The 17704-nt window shown below is 41.5% G+C and overlaps 2 protein-coding genes across 2 annotated transcripts in view; one reads left to right on the top strand and one right to left on the bottom strand.

Moving 5' to 3' along the window:
• The window catches only part of HSPA14 (heat shock 70kDa protein 14), a 26826-nt gene extending 26374 nt beyond the window's left edge, over nucleotides 1-452 (bottom strand). The window contains exon 1 of the mRNA XM_010859953.1: nucleotides 259-452. Coding sequence (XP_010858255.1) covers nucleotides 259-315 — 57 coding nt within the window. The 5' untranslated portion in view covers nucleotides 316-452. The remainder of the gene's footprint in view (nucleotides 1-258) is intronic.
• A 101-nt stretch (nucleotides 453-553) lies between these two features.
• The window catches only part of CDNF (cerebral dopamine neurotrophic factor), a 22159-nt gene continuing 5008 nt past the window's right edge, over nucleotides 554-17704 (top strand). Inside the window, exons 1-3 of the mRNA XM_010859952.1 lie at nucleotides 554-895; nucleotides 13132-13259; nucleotides 14342-14483. Of these exons, the coding sequence (XP_010858254.1) occupies nucleotides 781-895; nucleotides 13132-13259; nucleotides 14342-14483 (385 nt within the window). The 5' untranslated portion in view covers nucleotides 554-780. The remainder of the gene's footprint in view (nucleotides 896-13131; nucleotides 13260-14341; nucleotides 14484-17704) is intronic.

Raw genomic sequence — 17704 nt, 5'->3', positions numbered from 1 at the left:
GGGGCCTTCGGAACACAGGATGTCCCCGGGTCCTCCTGCACCCTGGATGTGCTGGGTCCGCAGCTGCCTTTCCTGAGGGGCCGCAGGGGAAGAGGCCGAGTCCGCCCAGCCCTTAGCCCCGAGACTTCCTCGCAGAATCGCCTCTCCGTGCGACGTCCCTAGGCCCGCGACACGCTGTTCACAACCCCGCAGACCAAAGGACTTGGCCTCGTACCCAAAGGACGCTGCACCCGCAACCCAGCTCCCCGAGTCCCTCACCTTATAGACGGCCACACAAGCTGATGTGCAGCCCAGGTGAACCCCGATGGCCGCCATGAGGCGGCAGAGACGCCGGCAGCACTAACGGGTGGTTTCCCAACAGCAACAGCGCCGGGCCGCGGCACAGCCCCATCAAGCACCGCGGAGACTTCACGTTCCAGTCCACCCACTACGCCTCGGCCCTTGCCGAGGCCGCCCGCGTCGCCGCCAATCAGCGTGAAGGTCCCGCCTTTTCTGTCGCGCAGTCCGCGATTAGCTATTGTGAGTCTCTCCCCGCTGGGGCAGCACAGCTTGAGCAATATTGCGCACGCGCAGGTCGGGGATGAGAAACGAAAAGGCTCCTTCGTCCCACCCTCTTTTCCTGAGAGCCAATGGAAACTCACGGTTGAGTTGCGTCATTTGTCCTAGCAACTCCGGGTAGATTCATTGCATCCCAGGCTCCGCGCTGCTTCGTCCTGCGGGCGATACCCGCGCGGCTGTTCTTTTCGCAGGTGGCGAGGAGTTTGAAACTGCTGGCTCAGCATGTGGTGCGGCGGCGCAGCCGCAATGGTGGCCTTTTGCGCCGGACTTTGGGTCTCTAACCCGGGGCGGGCGCAGGGCCAGGAGGCCGGGGGGATCCCGGGCGCCGACTGTGAAGGTGAGCGGTGTGAGACCTGCTTGCATGGCGGTGGCACCAGGTCACAGCGCAGCTGTTGTTAGCTTTGGCGTCTCCCAGCCTCGGCTATAAATAACATTGCACTCAGGAATGCGGGCCCTGGCCCTGGTTTCTGATCGCCTTCGTCCAAGCCTAGACAAAAGTTCGAGCTGGGCCCAGTGACACCTTCAGACTGCGTTCTTGGTCTGGCTCTATTAAACCGCCGTAGTCAAAGCTGGTGCGTTTATTTATTTATTTTTCTCTTTGTCCCTCATTTTTATTTATTTTATTATTATTATTTTTATTATTTTTTACTTTACAATATTGTATTGGTTTTGCCATACATCAACATGCATCCGCCACGGGTGTACACGTGAGCTGGTGCGTTTAGATTTGGACTCAATTTTGTGCACACACGTCTAGCTGCAGAGACACGTGCTGCTTCTTGTAATGTACAGAAGTCTTTCAAGTTCAAATTAGTTTGTAACTCCCAAAAAGACAAAACGTGACAAACTATCTGTAATTGAGGTGAAATGGCTTAAATCAGAGGACAGAACTAACATTTGTTAGGACTTCACAGGGAAAAGGGACTTTACAAAGGAGTACTTTAACTCGTTAGAAAAAGGAGGAATACAGAAGAATGAGTCCTTTGCTGTTCACGGAATCTCCTCTGTGGACTTGCAGCTAGAATAGATGGGTCTACATCCCACTCAGCCTTCTGGCTCCAACTGGCACTGTAACTGTTTCTTGAAAAATCAACGTGACAATACCTATCTCAGAGGGCTGTTAATGAGATCAAAGAAGATAATTAGCTGTGCTAGCTCCTCCCTCTTTGGGTTTTCCTTGTGGCTCAGCTGGTAAAGAATCTGCCCGCCATGCGGGAGACCTGGGTTCGATCCCTGGATTGGGAAGATCCCCTGGAGAAGGGAAAGGCTACCCACTCCAGTATTCTGGCCAGGAGTCTATGGGGTCGCAAAGAGTCGGGCGACTTTCACTTTCAGCTCCTTCCTCCTGGACTACTGGAGCACTTACCTCGTGTTTAATTCATTGAAATAATTACCTTAGATGTATATCCTTCACTCATCCCTAAGCCTGAAAATCTATTCTCACATAACAGGAAATGGTAGCTTCACAATACATGTTGAATGAATGGGTAACTACAGACTGTACCATATAAGTGAATAAGTCTTCACAATTGGAGTCCAGTTTTCTGTCGGCCCTGCAATAATTAAGCTTTTCTCCAGAAATTTAAAATACCTACATGATGTTATTACCAAACTTTAGATACAGGTAGTTACTCAGCTAAATATTGTAATTTTGTTTAAAGGTCCCATATACCTTAACTAGGTCCTACACGTATAAAGCAGAACTTAATAAGGCATAGACGATTGGATTAATCATCAGCAGTTTAGTTTCTGGAGTTTCTACTTACAAACATTTCGGAAAAGCCAGAGCATATGTATTAATTAAATCTGAAGCTTCTAACTTGAATTTATTATAGCATATTGTGATTATTAACTGGCATGTCTGACTAACCTGGGTGTGTGTTCCCCTTTGTTAACACTAGAATTATAGCGAAGGAAATACTGGTTTTAGAACAAAACGAAAAAGTCTAGATCTGGGTCTGTTTCTGCTTATGAGTCTTTATCATTAGCCAATTAACTTCCCATCAATGTATAAGATTAAAATGCTATACTATACATAATGTAGGGCAAATTGCCATTCTTATCATGACTACTCTGTGGCATGGGACACCACTGATTTCTTTTATCAATAGAAAAACCTGACACAACATCAAAATTAATTGGCTGTATTTTGAAATTGGGAGATGTCATACTAAAAAATTCAGATTTCTGACTTATCTTGAAAACCAGGTTACCAGTCAAGACTAGCCCATCTGTCCATATAGTGGGAATTAGCTGTGGCTGCTCTTTTCAGAAAGGACAGCGCATTGGTCCTTGGATTGGTTTACCCATTCATTTTATCTGCCTGAGTCCTGAGAGTATTTAAGTTTCTGATTGTTTTAGGTCAAGTGAAGCTTTACTGGAAAAAAAAGTAAATATTTCTGAATCTCATTTAAAGGATAGTATTATGGGACTATTAAAATTCTTTTTTACTTTGAAATAATTATTCACTTATGGGACTAATTTTAATAAATAAAACCCTACAGCATAACTAAAAGGAGTATGATTATCTGGTTAAATACATGCCAGAATCCTTAAACTAATTTGTTAGTTGATTTATAGTGATATTACTCTCTTCATGTAAGCCCAAAGAATCTTTTCTATTCTTACTGTGACTTCTCTTTGGCATGGGACACCACTGACTTTTTCAGAAAATTTCTTCTCTCCCTTTTGGCCATGCCAGATGGCATGTGGATGTTAGTTCCTCTACCAGGGATGGAACCTGCACCCCCTGCAGTGGAATGGTAGAGTCTTAACCACTGGATCGCCACGGAAGTCCTTAAAATTTCTTTTCCTCATGGCTATGATACTGCTTTACCCCTGCTTTTGCTTCCTGTCTCTGTGCTCATTTGCTTGACAGTATCTGTAAGTTTCTAATTCTCTAGCCATGGCTTCAATATTAGAATTTTCCAGAATTCTGCCCTCTGTCCTCCTCTCTTCTCAGTCTACACACTCTTCTGTGCAATTGGAATTGACCTACCCATAGTCTGATTAATCCCAGATGTTTATATCTACCCCATCTCCTTTCTGGAGTCCAAGACCTTGAATCCAATGGACAACTGAACACATCTACTTAGATATCTTCTACTTCAAACTCAACAGAGTCACAAACCAAAGTTATTTTCTCCTCTCTTTCTCAGTCCCCCAAGTCTGTTATGCTATGACACCAGTATATAACTAGTCCACTAGACTAGACTTCTCTCCCTGATCCCCTAAACCCATCAAACACTGGGGCTATTGATTCTACCTTCTGATTGACTCTGCTCCCTTCTTCTGCCCAGCTCCAGTGCCTTGTTACCAACCTTCACCATTTTCAGCTGCCACAATTGCATCCTTCCCCTAGTGTGGTGATCATGTAATTCCCATACATAGTATCTTTTACTGATCTTCCAAATTCCTCCAGGGAGGTGCCTCCCTTTTGTATCTAGTACGTGTCTCATAGTGTTGAGAAATCATTTTGGCTTCCTCCACGTGTGCCTTCCTTGACAGTCAAGACTTTTTATCTTCCCACATCATCTCCAGCAGCTACCATGGTGCATAGTTCAATTCTGTTGAACACACGTTATATAGTGCTTCAATAACAGGTTATATAGCTTATAGTGAGTCAAAAGTGTATCATTCAAAGTGCAAGTTAGAATTCCCAACTTCCATCATCTAGGTAATACATTGACAGAGCAACAGTTGAAGTGTGGATATCATCTGAAGGTGTATTTGAGAATAGAGAAGGAGCTTTGAGGCATCAGAACACAGGGTTTCTTTTGCAGGAAGAGGAGAATCAGGGGTTATCAGGAAGCTTTAAAGATGGTTTCTGCATTGATCCCTACAGCAGGTATCTCCTTTGCATACTTATCAAAATGCATGTTTTCCACATTCTATCAGCAACATTCAACACAACTTATCAGTCAGTCCCTCCCTTTTAACACTTTATTCACTGTCTCCTGGGACACACTCATTCTGTGTTCTCATCCTACCTTACTGGCTTCTTATTTCAGTCCTTTCTGGTTCTTTACATCTTTTCAACTCCTACACAATGGAATTACATCACACTGAGACCTGGGATCTCTCCCTATCCTGTGGTTTCACCCTTTAACACCATTTTATTGTTCAGTTCAGGCGCTCATTTGTGTCCGACTCTTTGCGACCCCATGGACTGCAGCACTCCAGGCCTCCCTGTCCATCACCAACTCCTGGAGTTTACTCAAACTCACATCCATTGAGTCCGTGATGCCATCCAACCATCTCATCCTCTGTTGTCCCCTTCTCCTGCCGCCTTCGATTTTTCCCAGCATCAGGGTCTTTTCCAGTGACTCAGTTCTTTGCATCAGGTAGCCAAAGTATTGGAGTTTCAGTTTCAGCTTCGGCATCAGTCCTTCCAATGAATATTCAAGACTGATTTCCTTTAGGATTGACCAGTTGGATCTCCTTGCTGTCCAAAGGACTCTCAAGAGTCTTCTCTAACACCACAGCTCAGAAGCATCAATTCTTCGGCGCTCAGCTTTCTTTATAGTCCAACTCTCACATCCATACATGACTACTGGAAAAACCATAGCTTTGACTAGCCAGACCTTTGTTGGCAAAGTAATGTCTCTGCATTTTAATATGCTGTCAAGTTTGGTCATAACTTTTCTTCCAAGGAGCATCTTTTAATTTCATGGCTGCAGTCACCATCTGCAGTGATTTTGGAGCCCCCGAAAATAAAGTCTGTCACTGTTTCCACTGTTTGCCCATCTATTTGCCATGAAGTGATGGCACAAGATGCCATGATCTTAGTTTTCTGAATGTTGAGTTTTAAGGCAACTTTTTCAGTCTCCTCTTTCACTTTCATCAAGAGGCTCTTTAGTTCTTCTTCGCTTTCTGCCACAAGGGTGGTGTCATCTGCATATATGAAGTTATTGGTATTTCTCCTGGAAATCTTGCCTCCAGCTTGTGCTTCATCCAGCCCAGTGTTTCTCATGATGTACTCAGCATATAAGTTAAATAAACAGGGTGACAATATACAGCCTTGACGTACTCCTTTCCCAATTTGGAACCAGTCTGTTGTTCCATGTCCAGTTCTAACTGTTGCTTCTTGACCTGCCTACAGATTTCTCAGGAGGCAGGTCAAGTGGTCTGGTATTCCCATCTCTTTAAGAATTGTCCAGAGTTTGTTGTGATCCACACAGTCAAAGGCTTTGGCATAGTCAATAAAGCTGAAGTAGATGTTTTTCTGGAACTCTCTTGCTTTTTTAATGATCCTTTTCTGTCCTTTATTGTGCCCATCTTTGCATGAAATGTTCCTTTGGTATCTCTAATTTTCTTGAAGAGATATCTAGTCTTTCCTATTCTATTGTTTTCCTCTATTTCTTTGCACTGATCACTGAGGAAGGCTTTCTTATCTCTCCTTGCTATTCTTTGGAACTCTGCCTTCAAATGGGTATATCTTTCCTTTTCTCCTTTGCCTTTTGCTTCTCTTCTTTTCATAGCTATTTGTAAGGGCTTTTTGCTTTTTCAGAAAACCTTTTTGCATTTCTTTTTCTTTGGAATGGTTTTGGATCACTGCCTCCTGTACAGTGACACGAACCTCCATCCATAGTTCTTCAGGCACTCTGTCTATCAGATCTAATCCCTTGAATCTATTTGTCACTTCCACTGTACAGTTGTAAGGGATTTTATTTAGGTCACACCTGAATGGTCTAGTAGTTTTCCCTACTTTCTTCAATTTAAGTCTGAATCTGGCAATAAGGAGTTCATGATCTGAGCCACAGTCAGCTCCCAGTCTTGTTTTTGCTGACTGTATAGAACTTCTCCATCTTTGGCTGCAAAGAATATAATCATATAAATCCAGATGTACATACCTAGCTGCTCCTTACTGTTTGCAGTGTCAAATAGTATATTAGCGTTCTCTAGAGAAACAGACCAAGAAGATAGATAGACACATACATACAGATAGATTTATTATAAAGAATGGCTCTCCTGATTATGGAGACTGAGATATCTAAAGTCTGTATCATGGGCCAACAGGCTGGGGGCCCAGGAGAGTTGATGGTGCATAAGGCAGTCTACTGGAGAAATCCCTCATGTTTGGGAAGGGCAATCATTTTTGTTCTATTCAGGCCTTCAGCTGATTGGAAGAGGCTTATCCACATCATGGAGGGCAATCCATTTACCTAGAGTTCATGGATCTAAATGTTAATCTCATTCAAAAACACTCTCCAAGTGGATGCATATAAAATTAGTTGTCACAGTTGTCTACAAGTATCTCAAACTTCATTTAAGTATGTCTAGACTTAATTCCTGGGACTTCTTTGGTGGGTTCAGGGGCTAAGACTCTGCATTCCCAGTGCAGGAGGCCTAGGTTTGATCCCTGGTCGGGGAACTAGTTCCCACATGCTGCAACTAAGACCCGATGCAGTCAAATAATAAAAATACTTAAAAAAAAAAGACTGAATTCCTGCTGAGCTTCCCAGTTTAGCAAATGGCAAACTCCACTCTTACAGTATCTCAGGCCAAAATCCTTGAAGTCATTCTTGACTTCTGCCTCTGCCCACACCTCTGTGACTCTCTCATGCCACATCTAATCCATTAGGAAGTTCTTTTGGCTTTGCCTTCAAAATATATCCAGCATCTCATCACCTCCAAGGCTCCCACCCTGGTCCAAGATAGGCAGCTATTCTAAGAACCTCCAAACTCTTCTGCCTCCTTTCCTTCTTGCCCCCTGTGCAGGGTATTCTCTGAAGAACCTCCAGAGGCATAATTTAAAAGTCATGTCAGACCACTGCACTCCTCTCAAAACCTTTAATGGCATCCCTTCTCAGAGCAGGATCCAGAGTCCCTACCATGGCCCCAAGGCCCTAGATGACCTGACATGCTGCTGTTTATTTGACCTCATTTTCTACTACTCTCCCTCTTCATCACTCTACTTCCCCAGTATTGGCTCCCTGACTGTTCCTGGTGCTGCCAAGGACACGCCTGCCCTATTCTTCCCTCTGCCTGGAGAGTTTCTCCCCAGCAGTCCACTTAATCTGTTTTCCCATTTCCTTATGTTTTCTGCTCAAACACAACTTTATCTGAGAGACCTTCCCTGACCACCCCATTTAGAATTACCTTGTCACCCTCTATCCTCCTTACCAAGTTGATGTTCCTTCATAGCCACAAGAGACTTTTATTTATTCACTAGAATGTAATCCTTGAAAGAAGGAACTTTGTTTTTCCAACAGCCTGTAGAATACTGTCAGGCACTTACTAATTGCTCAATAAATGTTTGTTAAAACCACGACATGGCTATTATATTTAGTGTTCTGTTCTTATTAAACAGCATAAAAAATCATGTTCTAAAAATGGACATTTCTAGTCCTTCAGCTGAAAACAACTAAAAACACTGGATAAAATGAAAAATATGAAGTGTAAGTTAGGAAGGCCTTGTTGTCTGTTGTTTAGTTGCTAAGTCGTGTCTGACTGTTTTGCAACCCCATGGACTGTAGCCTGCTAGGCTCCTCTGACCATGGTATTTCCTGGGCAAGAATACTGGAGTGGATTGCCATGTCCTTCTCCAGAAGATCTCCCCAACCCAGGGATGGAAGCTATGTCTCCTGCATTGACAGGTGAGCTCTTTACCACTAAGCTACCAGGGAAGCCCAGGAAGGCATACTCAGAGGCCAAAAACAATGTGAAAACAGGAACCAGAAGAGGTAAAGGGACCCTGAGGCTGGGATTTTTCTTGAGAGTATTTGCCACCCAGGCAATTGGAAGTTAGATTTTTCATGGCTATAAAATAAAAAGAATGAATAAAATAAAAAAGAAGGATAAAGATATAGCCCAGAACCTTCTCAAGTTAGGCACATAGTAACTGGATCCTCTTCCAATTAGTTTGAAACCCTGGAGAGCTAGACCTTCATTATAAAAGGTGACCTGGAAATAACCACAACTCTACCACCATCTCCAGAGACTAAAGGGAACTGTAGTACTTGAACTTTTTAACTGAATAAAAGGGAAAACAAAAAATACCTCCTAATCACTCATAGTCACAAGCTACCACACAATATGCATTGAAGTCCAAATGTACACAGCCAACCTGGGTGATTCAAAACATCTCAAACTGAGAATTTAGTTTAAAGGGATTTCAAGTAGGTATGAGCAAATGTTAATCTCACTGATAGGAATCTACCTTCAACCCAGTCCCACAAAATTCTAATAATTCCAACAAAGTTCTCAGAAAGAAAGCTCACAATTAGAAAAGTCACAAACACATAGGAAGAAGAGCATCCTAAGTGGCAGCCAGTTGAGACAAGAGACAGAGGCAGCATACCTGGAAAGGCTTCAGGGATTGGAATTATCAGGCACAGAATATAAAATATGTTTATTATATGTAAAGAAATGAAGGGATTGAAAATATGAATAAAGGGCAGGAGACTATTAAAAATATTTCCAACATGTGTGGAAAAGAACCAAATAAGCATGCACAAACAGAAATTACTAGGATTAGGACTTCCCTGGTGGGTCAGTGTTGGAGAGTCCACTTGCCAAAGCAGGGGACATGGCTTTGATCCCTGGTTTGGAAAGATTCCACATGCCTCCGAGCAACTGAGCCCATGTGCCACTAAGCCCACGAGGGCAGCTACTGAGGCCTGGGTACCTAGAGCCCATGCTCTGCAATAAGAGAAACCACTGCAATGAGAAGTCCATGCACTGAAACTAGAGAACACCCACATGCAGCAACGAAGGCCCGGCACAGCTAAACAAATGAAAATAAACAGGAAATAAGTGGGATTAATAGTGGATTAGACAGAGCTGAGAAAAAGAATTAGAGAGTTGAAGACTGAAGAAATTGTCAAGAAGGAATCACTGAGTGATTCCGAGAATAAAAATACAAAACAGAGATAAAGGTACAATGTGGATCAAGAGAAGAATTCCCACGTATGTTAATTGGACTTCCAGAAGGAGAAGAGAGAGGTATGGATGGAGCAAAAGAGATGATAACTCATTTTTGCAAACTGATGAAAATCACCCATCCACAGATTTTGAAGTCCAGCATATTCCAAACAGTATAAATAAAAAATAATTCCACATCTAACCACATAAGAAGGAAACTGAAAAACACAAAAGGAAAATCTTAAGCACAGAAAAAGAAGACTGATAAAACTTCAAAGGCACAGCAATTAGACTGTCAGGTGATTCAATGTTGAAAGGCCTGAAGTCACAGCTAATAAATATGAAATAATAAAGCCAGGATTTAGACCCAGAAAGTTTGGCTTCAGAGCCCAAGCACTGAGTCACTACTAAACTGCCTCTGAGTATGGAGTTGGGAACTAATTTATTTAAGGCAATAGTAAAAATAAAATTGGAATGACGAAGTTTAGCCTACATTTATTCAAAAACTTTTGGCTATTCTTAAAGTCTCAGTGCAGTATAACATGTATCTTATTCCTAGGTAGCAATTCCCCCTGGTCCTGACACCAGCAAGACTAATCTGGTGTCTTTTTTTTCCATCCAAAATCAAGTGGAGCAGATAATGTGGGACCAACTTTAGTTCTAGAAGGTATGGATGGAACTGCTGAAAACAATGTTCCTAGTTTACAGGTAGCTTAATAATTTCACTAACCTGATTTTAAACTTCATCATTATCTTAAAAAAAAAAAGTTGTAGCTCTTTTCCTGCAGGTGGCATTATTATATTTTTTAAGTACTAAGTTGTAAATACTCAAGTTAGAAAACAAGGATTGTTGCTGTTGTTCAGTTGTGTCTGACTCTTTGCGAACCCATGAACTGCAGCATGCAGGCTTCCCTGTCCTTACAAAGATTTTAAGGCTACATAAAAATATCCAACCAAACGCTTTTTACAGGAGATGGGTTTGGGCAAAAGAATTAAATCTTTCTTTTCTACAGAAAAACCTATAATAAATATTTAAAACTAAAAATAGGAGAGACTTGGAAACAAGTATAAAATTTATTTTAGAGTGATTTTCTTAAAGAGGAGTGGAGAAATGGGATGGTGTTTGGTGTTGGGGAGGGGTGTTGAGGGAGATTTTGTTGCTTTTAAGATGTGAGAATTAACAGCATGTTCATGGGAACAATACAGGAAAGAGAGAGGGCAGAGGTGCAGGAGCAGGGAGCTGATAGGATCTACTTAGCAGGTGGAAGAGTTGTCACACTTCATTCATGGAATTAAAGTAGACTCTGCTGTGTGGTAGAGGCAGAGACAGAGACAAATGAGAGTTCTCTTTTGTTGCTTTTTTTTGCCCCTCGAAGAAATGGGAAACAGGATCAACCATGACGATGGGGTGGAGGTGTTAGGCAAGGCTTGCTAGAGAGCTGCTGTGTACTTGTCCTTTTGGGAGTGGGATAGAGTGTGGGTGAGGTCCAAGCAGGGGGATTGTCGGAAGCACTGGTGGCTCATTGAAATCAGCAGTCATGAATTAACAGCAAGACCAGTGAACCTCGTGCAGTTTCCTCCAGCCATGTTAAGTGAGTGTAGGTACCAAGTGGGTGGAAAGAGGTTTCAACCAGCGTTAAGGTTTTGCTGGGTGAGTCCAACAAAGGAGAGCGATACAAGAGAGTTGAATTTGTGTGAAAAGGAGTGATTATAATGTTGAACCACAGAATCTAAGCTGGGTGAGGAAGCATGGTAGAGAGGTAGCAGAATCAATGTGACCTGGCGGGATCAGAGGATCATTGGTGCTGGGATGTTAGAGGATGTGAGCTGGGAAGATGGGAGGTGAGGATCAGACAATGAAATATTTCCACTGAGAATACAGAGGTTATAGTCACTGGTAATGACTGGACCTAAGGGTATGACCACAGCAAAAATGTGTTTGGAATATTAATCCTTTGTCAGTTATATAAGTTGTAAATACCTTCCTTCAGTTTGTGGCTTGTCTTATCATTTGCTTATGATTTATTTTGCATTTACAAAAGTGGTTAATTTTGATGTAATTAAATATACAGTCTCTGGTTTGGGATCTTCTTTAAGAAATTCTTCTTTATCCTGATGCCATAAAGAAGATGCTTTCCTCTAAAACTTGTTTTGTGGCTTTTCTTTTATGTCTTTATTCTCCTGGGATTCACATTTGTGTAGTTTCCAATAGAGATCTAAATTGAACTTTTCCCTAGGTATATGGTCTGAGTATCATTTATTGACTTGTGCATTTCTTCCCCCACTGATTTTTAACATTGCTTCCATCCTACACCAAGCTCCTCTAGATTTCTGGATTTGTTTCTAGTCTCACTTTTGTTCCAGCGGCTTTTTTTTCTGTGCCAGTCCCACCATGTTTTAAATGCTATAGCTTTAGAATTGTCTTGATATCAGTAAGATCTACTCCTCAAGTTCCTTCTTCATAAATTTCTTGGCTTTCATTTGCTCTTGTTTTTTCATATGTATTTTTGGATCAGTTCATCAAATCTGATTTGACAAAATCTTTTGGAATTTTTAATGAGCCCTGGTGGCTCCGCAGTAAAGCATCTGCCTGCCATGTAAGAGACGCAGGAGACACGGGTTTGATCGCTGGGTTGGGAAGATCCCTTACAGAAGGAAATGGCAACCCACTCCAGTATTCTTGCCTGGGAAATCCCATGGAAAGAGGAGCCTGGTGGACTACAGTTCATAGAGTTTCAAAGAGTTGGACACGACTCAGTGACTAAATAACAACCATAGAATTTGCTGCTCTTCCTTATCATATTCCCCTAAAATTCTCTTTCTAATATTAGGGCTGCTTTGTTCCAGCATAAGCTCTGGTCTCCATCTCCTTCTCAGCTTGCTTGGACCACACACCTGCCCCTTTGAGCCAGCAACATGGGAAAGCAGCTACTCCTGTTGCAGAGTAACCTAGTGGATGAGGCTGTGGACCAGAGTGAGACCTCCTGGGATCAAATTGCCTCCACCATTTACTGGGCAAGTTCACTGGCCTCTCTCTGACTCAGCCTCTTCATCTGTAAAATAGGGGTAGGAATGTATCTACATCAGAGCTCTGTTCTGAGACTGGAATGAGTTCATCCACATAAGGACTCAGAATGGTGCCAACAGCCAGTAACTAGGTTGTTCTTATTGCCTGTGCCTCTTCTGATCGTCATCTCTTCACTGACTTTGGACCCTGGGACTGAATATGATTGTTTAGATAGGTGTTCAAACTGGAACAAAGACACAGATGCAGACTACCAAGGAGCTTCATTCAAGACACATACTTTGGTTCTTCTCTGTGCTTTACCAAAGCTGTCCCTAGCATCATGTCCCAGAGGAGGCTGGCTATATGTTCCTATAGGGTTAGTGACATTCTCATATTAGGTGGGAAATGCTCATATTTGAGAGTGGAACTTGGTTTCACAGACTGGATTGATTCAAAAAGCTTATGTTATTCAAGGCCCAATACTAAGCTAATAGGTACAGCATAAGCTCTGGTCTCCATCTCCTTCTCAGCTTGCTTGGACCACACACCTGCCCCAAACCATTCTTACTTATAATATGAATTTGTTGTCACAATGCATTGAATCATACTTTTTTATTTGGTGGGAGGGACATGTGCATAGGTGTGGTAGTGGTGATATTGTACATAAATACACAAATACATAATTTCTTTGTTCCTTACAGTATGTCAAGAATTCTTGAGTCGATTCTACAATTCCTTGATAGCAAGAGGAGTCAACTTTTCTCTGGACACCATAGAAAAAGAATTGATCAACTTTTGCTTGGATGTCAAAGGAAAAGAAAACCGCCTGGTATGGTAAATTTTCACCTTTCATTTCCCTCCTGTGCTTGGAGAAAACTGCTAACTGTTTCATTTCTTATCTTGAGTTTAATGTTCTCCTGTTTGGATCCTTGCCCCAAGCATGTTCCCTGTAGAAGGCCAGCAAAAATTGATCTTTCAGGAAAATGGAGTCAATGTATTTTCACCTAGAATATGTCTGGTTTCATCTGGCTTTTTGGAAAAAACATAGGCAACCAATTCCATGATTTCTTAAATGAAATTACTGTACAACTGAATTCCTAATGAGAATTTATTTACTGTCCTGAGTTAGTGTGGGTAGACTTTACATTTCTAATCAAGACAATTAGTGAAACATATAAACATATTTTTACATAATTATTTATGCATAATGAATGAAGTATTATTATCTTGAAATGGTGTTTCCTGGGTAAACACAAATGACTTGTTCCAATATACTGTCTTCATAGCACTAAAGACAATCTTGGGCCAACTTGCTTTGCCTAAAACTGTTGTATTGAATTTGTCAATTAAATTTGCCTTGTTAACTGCTCACCACTGACACACTATAAAAATCTCAGCATTTGTCTGCACCATTAAGGTTTATATTTTTAAATGTAAAATGCTTTTCAGGTAGCTTGAAAGGCAATACAACATGATGGAACAGGGCATGGACCCCAGAGCCAGAAGGCTAGATTTTTGAATTAATTCAGTCTCTTCTACTTGCTGGTTGGGTGACCTCCAGTTGGCTTCGGTGTGAAATAGGGAAAGTTCTAGTACTAATGTCACAGGCTCGTTATGAGAATTAAATACATCAGTACCTTTAAAGCCCTGAGAGCAGCATCTGACACAGACAAAACATTTAGCAACTGTTATCTCTTATCATTAGTCTTTAAGTTTAACGTGAATTTCAGGGCACTTCTAATTAGGCTGATCACAGGAATGGAGTCATTGTTTTCTCATGTCTTAGTGAGTACGGGTTAAATTTAAGACCTGGGCCATGAAAACTAGGTTAACCTCTTTCTCACTTCTGGAAATTATACTGCTTGCTTTTCCCAGTGTCTGGGACCCTAAATTCTCTTTGTTCCCCTTCAGTGCTACTATCTAGGAGCCACAAAAGATGCCGCTACTAAGATCCTAAGTGAGGTCACTCGCCCGATGAGTGTGCACATGCCTGCAGCGAAGATTTGTGAGAAGCTGAAGAAGATGGACAGTCAGATCTGTGAGCTGAAATATGGTATAATGGAGTTTAATGTTTTCCCCCAAATGTCCAATGTATTGCCAATTCCCTAAACATGGGGCCAGGTTTTTAAACCATCAGTGTTAGAAGAAAAGGAATTCTACACTTGCTAATAGGATGCTGGGCTAGTGGATGGTGTCCAGTGTTGTCTGAGCTTCTTTCAGGAAAGAAAAATGAATTCTGGCACAAGCAGCATTAGGTGAAACTGCCTACCCAAATGGCAAAATTTAAACTCTTAAATCACCAAGACATTTTCAACTGCATATGTCAAAGAAAAGTTCAAAATATTAAGGGAGGGGCTTCCCTGGTGGTCCAGTGGTTAAAACTCTGCCCTTTCAATGCAGGGGGCATGGGTTGAATGATCAAGAAACTAAGATCCCACATGCCATGTGGTATGGCCAATTAAAAAAAAAAAATTCAAGGGAGCAGCTATTCATGGTGAATTAGCTCTTGGTAACCTATTAAGCCCTGGAGAAGGAAATGGCAACCCACTCCAGTACTCTTGCCTAGAAAATTCCATGGATGGAGGAACCTGGTGGGCTACAGTCCATGGGGTCACAAAGAGTCGGACATGACTGAGAGACTTCACGAACCTATTAAGACCAAAGGTGCATCTACTCAAAGGTAATGTAAGGACCCTGAAGTTTTAAATGGGGCTCTAACATTCTTCCTAGGTCTACCACTCTGCCAGGTTTAACTTTTAGGAAATAGGTTAATCACATTAAATCAGATTTTGCCTGATGAAATAGACTTATCAAGGGTGCCGAAAATAAACAGCCAGAAAAGGAAGATGTCCTATTTAAAACATTATTCTTGGCCTTATAAATTTTACATACATATATCTATTCTTATACAGATAATTTGTATCTGGGCCAGCCTTTGGGGTAGATGGATAGGACTTATAGAAGGCCGGGGAATTCTGCCTTTAGCCTATCCTTTAACCCTTGCAGTTCCACCAAAAGAAGTCCATTTCTTTTGTTTATGTCATCGTTTCATGTTACATACGTGGCGTAATATTTTAAACTACCTAAGTAATTAGCACCCAACTCTGAATCATTAATACTTTAGTTTTATTTTCCAACATAGCTGTGTAATATGCCTGTGCGCCATAGCTACACATCTGGCTTTAAAAAGATTTAATGTCTGGAAGATATCAAGACAACCTGTTTCCCAACTGGGAAAGGGCAAGCCCTAACTTCCAGGGTGATGATGATGGACTAGCATCTTTTTCTTGGCTTCCAAGTAATGAAGTAGAAGGAGGAATCACTGAGTCCGTAGAAAAAACAGTCCCCAAAGGGACAAAACTGTACTGATTGTTTCCTTTAGCACATTTCTTTTGAATAATTTCTGCTATGACCAAGGTATCTTACTGGGCTCCTTGAATAATAGAAAAATTCATCAGATATTATTGAGAAGAAATGAATACTTAACTAATGTTTCGGCAATGCTGGCCACTAGAGGCCCCTGGGGAGCCATGCCATAGAGAATTTTCTTTTTAAATTGATACCAAATGATAAGTTCTCCAGAATAACCTGAAGAAACTACCAGCACCTAAAAGAAAGTAATTTTCTCCTTCAACTATTTATCTTGAATAGACCACTAGTTCTAAATTTTTCCCAGCTTCCTTTTGGTGAAAAAGTTGATATTGAACAAGGGCCTTTGAGCTGTGGAATACTAAAATTTGGGCTCTGAAAGCTTCTACTCTTAAAGGTATTATTCTGTCATATCAGCCATGAAATTAAAAAACAAGGTAAGTGTAGATTTGGAACATGTTTTCAATCAGGAAGGTGTTATTTGGTTTTGAACCTGAGAGGATGTTTCTGCTTTCTCTGTTTTTTAAAAGAATAGGAATCATTATTAAAAATTGTAAAGATTCTCGAATTTATGGTTACCGGTGGGGAAAGGGTGGCGGAAAAAGATAGTTAGGGAGGTTGGTATTGAGATTTACACACTGCTATATTTAAAATCGATAACCAACAGGGACCCACTGATAGCACAGGGAACTCTGCTCAACATCATGTGGCAGCCTGGACGGGAGGGAAATGTGGGGAAGAATGAATCCATGTATATGTATGGCAGAGGCCCTTTCCTGTGCACCCTATCACTATATTGTTAACTGGCTGCACGCCGATTAAAATAAAAAGTTTAAATTCAAAATACCCACACACACAAATGTAAGAATTCTCTGGAGCACAGAGTGTAGTGACCCTCCAAATAAAAAAGGCTTTATATACAACTTTGATTTATTTCCAGCTTTACTGAGATATAAGTGACATACAAAAGTGTGTAAGTTTAAGGTATAAAATAAGTTGATTTGATAAACTTATATAGTGTAATATGATTACCACATTAGCTAATATCTCCATCATCATCATGTAATTACAAATTGTGATGGTTAGCAAACATTATATCATTATATCATATATCCATTATATCATCTAATTACTCTTCCTTTTTTTGTGATGAGACTATTTAAGCTCTACTCTGTTAGCAACTTTCAAATATACAATACAGCATTATTAACTGTCTTCACCATTTTGTTCTTTCTCAGGACTGCTTTGACTATTCGGGGTCCTTTGTGATTCCATACAAATTTTAGGGCTTTTTTTTTTTTTTTTCTTTCTCTGCAAAAGTGCCACTGGCATTTTAGTAGGGATTACATTGGTAGAAGGCAATGGCAACCCACTCCAGTACTCTTGCCTGGAAAATCCCATGAACAGAGGGGCTTGGTGGACTAGTCTATGGGGTCACAAAGACACGATTAAGCACGCCATACTCAAATACTCAGCTCCTCCTGTTGCAGAACACAGGCTCTAGGCATGTGGACTTCAGTAATTGCAGTGCACAGGCTTGGTAGTTGCACTTGTTGTGCTCTAGAGCAAAAGGCAATGGCACCCCACTCCAGTACTCTTGCCTGGAAAATCCCATGGACGGAGGAGCCTGGTGGGCTGCAGTCCATGGGGTCAAGAAGAGTCGGACACGACTGAGCGACTTGACTTTCACTTTTCACTTTCATACATTGGAGAAGGAAATGGCAACCCACTCCAGTGTTCTTGCCGGAGAATCCCAGGGACGGTGGAGCCAGATGGGATGCCGTCTATGGGGTCGCACAGAGTCGGACACGACTGAAGCGACTTAGCAACTTAGCAGCAGCAGCAGCAGCACATTGGTTTTACAGATAGCTTTGGATAGTATAGACATTTAGTTAAAAAAAAAAA

Source organism: Bison bison, unplaced genomic scaffold (genome assembly GCF_000754665.1).
Source record: "Bison bison bison isolate TAMUID 2011002044 unplaced genomic scaffold, Bison_UMD1.0 scf7180017864461, whole genome shotgun sequence".
In the NCBI taxonomy this organism is placed as follows: domain Eukaryota; kingdom Metazoa; phylum Chordata; class Mammalia; order Artiodactyla; family Bovidae; genus Bison; species Bison bison.
The sequence above is the reverse complement of the archived record's forward strand: the minus strand, read 5'-3'. Positions and strand labels throughout refer to the sequence as shown.